At 57.6% G+C, this 5,567-nt stretch overlaps 1 protein-coding gene across 1 annotated transcript; it reads left to right on the forward strand.

Annotated features, from left to right (window-relative positions):
* The first annotated feature begins 1,023 nt into the window (after positions 1-1,023).
* NKX3-2 (NK3 homeobox 2) lies at positions 1,024-4,846 on the forward strand. The gene is made up of 2 exons (XM_059154342.1): positions 1,024-1,639; positions 3,155-4,846. Exons 1-2 carry the CDS (start codon positions 1,174-1,176, stop codon positions 3,682-3,684), a joined length of 996 nt encoding a protein of 331 aa, XP_059010325.1. The 5' UTR covers positions 1,024-1,173; the 3' UTR covers positions 3,685-4,846.
* The last annotated feature ends 721 nt before the right edge of the window (positions 4,847-5,567 follow it).

The following is a 5,567-nucleotide window of genomic DNA, read 5'->3' on the forward strand; positions in this document are numbered from 1 at the left end:
AATTCGAATCAAGTAAAATAAGGTGAAGGAAAAAATATATTTCTAGTGATTTTAATTGATTATTTCAGTGAAAAGAATTAGCAGTCAGGAAGCCCTGAAACTATAAAGGTTAAAAATTTTTTTTTTCTTATCTTTGACCCTTCCTAGAAAACAGAAAACTGAGCGCGCGGTTTATCGAACTGCGTTATCTTGGATTTCCCCCCTCCCCACACTCCCAAGCCTAGATTTCGACTCGACTATCAAATATCGTGTTCCACAAAAGCGCAGGAATGGGTGGATACATCTGCAGAGATAAGAAACGCGGTTTCTCAGACACGGTGTGTAGGTGGGTAAGCCTCCGGTTGCTGGAGGATGCTTCGAGGACCAGGCTTGGGAGGAAAGGGGTTAAGCCAGACCCTGACTTTCTCCGCGCAACGTGCCGGGTTAGGTCTGTAAAAGTCAACGTCGCCCAGCTGGAGCCAGCCAATAGGCGGCCGGGAGGGCCCCGGACAACCCAGTGAAGGGGCGTGGCCTGAAGCTGTCATTCAGCGGTGAGGAATGACACCCGAGCGGGAGGGGGGATACGGTGGAACGCCGGGGAAGGAAAGAGAGAAGAAACAGATAAAACCAGAGCAGGGGGTAAAAAGGTGCCCCGCGCCTCTCAGAATCCAGAGGCCGCCGTCGTCGCCGCCGTCACTGGGGGTGGGCTCCGGAAGAGCCGGACCAACTAGGAAAGGACTAACCAAGAGCGAAATCCTGCAGCCAGTGAAGAGACCGAGGCGCAAAGAAAAAGTGACTCCGGCCGTGCGCCCCGGAGGCGCTCAGGAGGGGACTGCAGCCGCGGTGGGGGCCCCGCCGATCCGCCCCCAACATCCTCCGAGGGGGCAGACCCCGGCCCGCCCCTAAGGGCGCGAGGCGATGAGATAATCCAGCTGAGCTGCGAAAGTCGAGCGTCTGGCTCTGAATTGGGGGGGAGGGGGTCTTCGGGAGGGGTGGGCCTCGGAAGTGGGGGTGAGGGTCGGCGCTGATCCCCGGCCAGAGGAAGGCGGGGGCTGCTGGGCCGCGCAGGAGTGCGCTACTGGGGCCTCGCGAGCCGGCTCACTCGCGCTGCGGCGGCCCGCGCGCTGCGTCCAGCTCCGTGCTGCCCCGCGCCCCAGCCGCCCGGCCGGCCGGCCGCTCTGGCTCACGGAGCAGATGGCTGTGCGCGGCGCCAACACCTTGACGCCCTTCTCCATCCAGGCAATCCTCAACAAGAAAGAGGAGCGTGGAGGGCTGCCCGCGCCAGAGGGGCGCTCGGTACCCGGGGGCACCGCAGTGGCGGTGGCTGAGGCTCCCGCTGTCTGCTGCTGGCGATTGTTCGGGGAGACAGACGCGGGCGCTCTGGGGGGCGCGGAAGACTCTCTGCTGGCGTCGCCTGCCGGGACCAGAACGGCTGCAGGGCGGACCGCGGAGAGCCTGGTTGGTTGGGACTCGGACTCGGCGCTGAGCGAGGAGAACGAGGGCGGGCGGCGCTGTGCGGACGCGCCGGGGGCCAGCGGGGCCGGCTGTGCAAGGGGGACGCTGGGCCTCGGCCAGCCGGTCTGCGAGCTGCCCGCCGCCAAGGACCTAGAGGAGGAAGCCGCAGGCAGGAGCGACAGCGAGATGTCGGCCAGCGTCTCAGGTCTGCCGAGGCTTGGTGGGGAAGGGGGCCGGGCAGAGGGGCTGGCAAGGAGGGAAAACATGCCGAATGGGGTGGGCCTGCTGTGAGAACCCTACGCCCAGGGGCCCTGGGGCTGGCCAGGACCCGAAGCTCTTCGCGCTGGCGCAGGCTGCTCTAATTCTCTGGGAACCGAGCCCGAGAGAGAACCGAGAAACTCCTCAGAGCCTGCGTCCTGGGGCGAGGCCTGAGACGTCCTGGGGGCAATTGTGCCCTAGACTGCACTAAGAGAAAACCACTGCACCCTGCCTTTAAGTCCATCGCCAGTGCTTCGGCCCTGTCTATGTCCAAATCCCCCAAATCAGAGACAGGGAAGATCCAGGGGCCCGGAGACCTCGAGTAGTCAGTGCCATGGTCCCTAGCCCATAGAGCAGAAATGCTCCCAGCTCCAGGTCCCAAGGCTCCGAGGTCCTCTGCTTAAGGATAGGTGGTGAGGGATACCTCTAAGTGGTACTGAACATGCATGTGCCAAGCCTGGGCTTTGGGGGGAGGACTTATTTAGCTTTCCCAGACCCCAAGTTCAGGGGAGCTGGGATGGGCTGAGGACCCAATACCTGACAGCACACCCTGCAGCCAGCTGAAGGCAGGGGGGCTTAATGTGGGTCATTCCACAAGTAGCACGGAGAGGAACATCCCCTGCCAGAGCTGGCAGGTCACTGGGTCAGAAAGACACCCCACACCCACTCCCCTGTGGGCTGGTCGCTGCTGTAGGCCTCACCCTGGCTCCAAGTAAATAGTACTTGCCCGAGGCCAGATCTCTGAACCTCTCTGCTAGGGTCCTGTGGGGAGATCCAGGAAGGGTTGAGGAGCTGGTGTCAGATTAGGGTTCAAAGACGTGAAGCAGGGACACCTCTCTCTCTTCCTCTCAATCTTCTCATTTCCTTGCAAAGAGAGAGACAGAAGCCCACCAAAGTTGCTCTATTGCCACAGATCTCACACAATTCCGGGAGGTTGAGGGGGTTGAGGGTAAGACTCGGAATACATCTGTCCGAGGATTCGGCCCCCCATCTTCCCCTTACGTGCAGTTGACACGTGTGTGTTGCACCAATGAGTATGTATGAGCGTTGAGTATGCCGGTGGCGGGTAAACCCAGGGAGAGAGCAACCAAGAATTCCCCCCTCACCCCAGAGCTCAGCGCTGAATACTTATAAGGCTTGTGAGGATGCTTAGGCCTGGTGCCCCCACATTACTGAGGGAAGCCTGGGGCACAGTGAGGGCAGGGAGCTGGATCTTGGCCACACAGCATTGATACAGCGGCGGAGTCCCCTTCCCGAGTGGACAGGCCTAGATGTAAGAAGCTAGTAGAACAGGGTTCTGAGTCCGGTCTAAAGGATCCGTGGTTTACAGACCCTCGCCCAGCGCTCTGCTGGGATCAAAGCGTATTTTCGTCCCCCTCCTCCACCCCCCGCAGTTGGGGCCAGACCTCCTTTGTTTGCGGCGCTGACAGTCTGTTGTTTCTGTTCCCACTGGGGTTCGCAGGCGACCGCAGCCCTAGGGCCGAAGACGACGCTGTTGGCCCCGGAAGTGCACGCGTACCCGCGCTGTGCAGCCGAAGCGGCGGCGGGGGCGGCCCGGCGGGCGGCGCGGAGGAGGAGGAGGAGCCCGCCGCGCCCAAGCCGCGCAAGAAACGTTCGCGGGCCGCCTTCTCCCACGCTCAGGTCTTCGAGTTGGAGCGGCGCTTCAACCACCAACGATACTTGTCCGGGCCGGAACGCGCCGACCTGGCCGCGTCGCTGAAGCTCACCGAGACGCAAGTGAAGATCTGGTTCCAGAACCGTCGCTACAAGACCAAACGCCGGCAGATGGCTGCCGACCTGCTGGCATCAGCGCCAGCCGCCAAGAAGGTGGCGGTGAAAGTGCTGGTGCGCGACGACCAGAGACAGTACTTGCCTGGCGAGGTGCTGCGGCCACCGTCGCTGCTGCCACTGCAACCCTCCTACTATTACCCTTACTATTGCCTTCCCGGCTGGGCGCTCTCCACGTGTGCAGCCGCGGCGGGCACCCAGTGAGCCGGCCTGGGTCGAGGCAGCAAACGATTCCCGGGTCCCAGCTCCGGACGGCCGCTGACGGCTGTGCAGGTTGTGCTCTGTACGAGGGCGCCCCGGCGAAGGGGCAAGTGGAGGTTGCAGTACAGCCCAGGCTCAAAATCCAGGAGTGCTCCGTGGCAGCGGGACTGAGTCTGTCCAGAGGGGGCGCCTTTTTCTAATTTGAAGGCACCCTTTGCCTAATTAGGAGGGACCCTATGGTCTAGGGTTCTTGCTCCCCCGTTGCCTGCGTGGAAGCTCTTGGACATTATTTATTATCACAACAAAGTTGGATTTGGATTGTATCTGCCAGGACACGGCGTTTCTCTGGAGCAGAGAGAACTCCTGGATCCACATAGCCTGAATCCCCAGAATTTCAGGCTGTCTGGGAGCTTCGTGCAGTAGGCCACAATAGTTCATGGTATCCATGCTACCAATCTATGTTTATCTACATATCTATTATTTTTGGAAATTGCATTTGTAAGGAACGGGTGCAGAACCTTGACAGCCCCAAGGAGCCCCGAGCCTTAGAGGGTTGATTTGAACGTGAAAGTTTTGCTTTTTGGGCCCTCTGCCCCCACTCCTCCCCATGTCAGAGCTGGGGTGTGGACGCCCTTTTGGGTGCTGAATGTAAAGAAGGGAGCTTCTGAGCACAGGGCTGTGCAGAGGCCCCCCAAAATCTTTCCTCTCCGGAGTCCACCAACAACTCGGGAGCTTCCGGGAACCCGGAATCAGGAAAGGGCAAACCCAGCAGCCCTTGGCAGAAACTTTCTTTTATTTCTTTTTATTTTTTTAAAGGAGGTTAAAACGTGTAGCACTTTTCGGTTGTTTGTATTCAAATAACGGTTATTTTTGTATTCAATGTGAATATCCCTGACTGGCCTTTTCCCAGCGTATCCTGCAGTTCAGATGCCGGGCCCTCTGTTTCTAACGTTCTCCATGATTCCTGCATTCTGACCCAAGATTCTTCCATTCCAGCCCCTGTCCCTAAGACAGATGATCCTGTCAATATTGTCGCTTTTTGCCTCCTTAAGGGCACTGTGCACTCAACTAGAATATTAACTTTAAAAAGATTTGTGAAGTTTGGAAGCTCTGTTCGCTTTATCTTTCTTTTTCCTTTAATTTATAAACTTTTAGTTTCACATGCCCTGCTGGACACCGTGTTGTCTCTGAGCCTCTCTGTCCAGCTGTATGGTAAAAATGTCTGGGGCTCCTCTCCAACCACTTTTCAGTCCTGGACCAAGAATGTCTCCTCCCTCTAGGGAGCGGCCTGGCTGCCCATCGGGAAGAAAGTGTTTAAATCCACTCAGCTCAGGGAATTGCAAGTAGGGGACTTCGCAAAAGTCACAACTGAATCCCACTGAATAAGGAGCAAATGGCTAGGATTCTCTCTCTCTCTCTCTCTCCCTCCCTCCCTCATGGGATTGGTCTCAGAGTGTGGAAAGTGTCCATAGCTGAACCCACAACCAGTTTCAACCCCTACCTAACCTGCTGTCTCCTTCACCTGCCCACATCCTCTCTGCTTTTGATTTTCCCAGCATTTCTGGAACTGACCCTGTCTTCATTTCGTTTGGAGAATAGGCTAGCAAAAACTCGCCGAAATTCTGAGGGCTATAATAACCAGATCTATTAGAGGTCTCTTGGGGAGGGACAGCTGAGCTTTGACCCCGGCAGGGTGCACATGGCCCTCTACATTGTTTCAGAGTGATGCCACTACCTCCGTCTGTGACATGGTCTCATGTGAGCCCTCATAGGAGGACTAGGGCCAGGGTTATTTATTATTTACATTTTACAGACGAACACCCGCCCCCATTGCACAATTCCCCAGGCTGTCATGGATTCGCCAGAGCAAAATGCTTAGGCTTCAC

This window comes from Mustela lutreola, chromosome 1 (assembly GCF_030435805.1).
Source record: "Mustela lutreola isolate mMusLut2 chromosome 1, mMusLut2.pri, whole genome shotgun sequence".
Classification (NCBI taxonomy): domain Eukaryota; kingdom Metazoa; phylum Chordata; class Mammalia; order Carnivora; family Mustelidae; genus Mustela; species Mustela lutreola.

Bases quoted from the DNA above. Each gene is read 5' to 3' on its own strand.
- NKX3-2 (XM_059154342.1), top strand. From the start codon at position 1,174: ATGGCTGTGCGCGGCGCCAACACCTTGACGCCCTTCTCCATCCAGGCA. The intron at 1,640-3,154 runs GTCTGCCGAGGC...TGGGGTTCGCAG, and splicing joins GATGTCGGCCAGCGTCTCAG to GCGACCGCAGCCCTAGGGCC.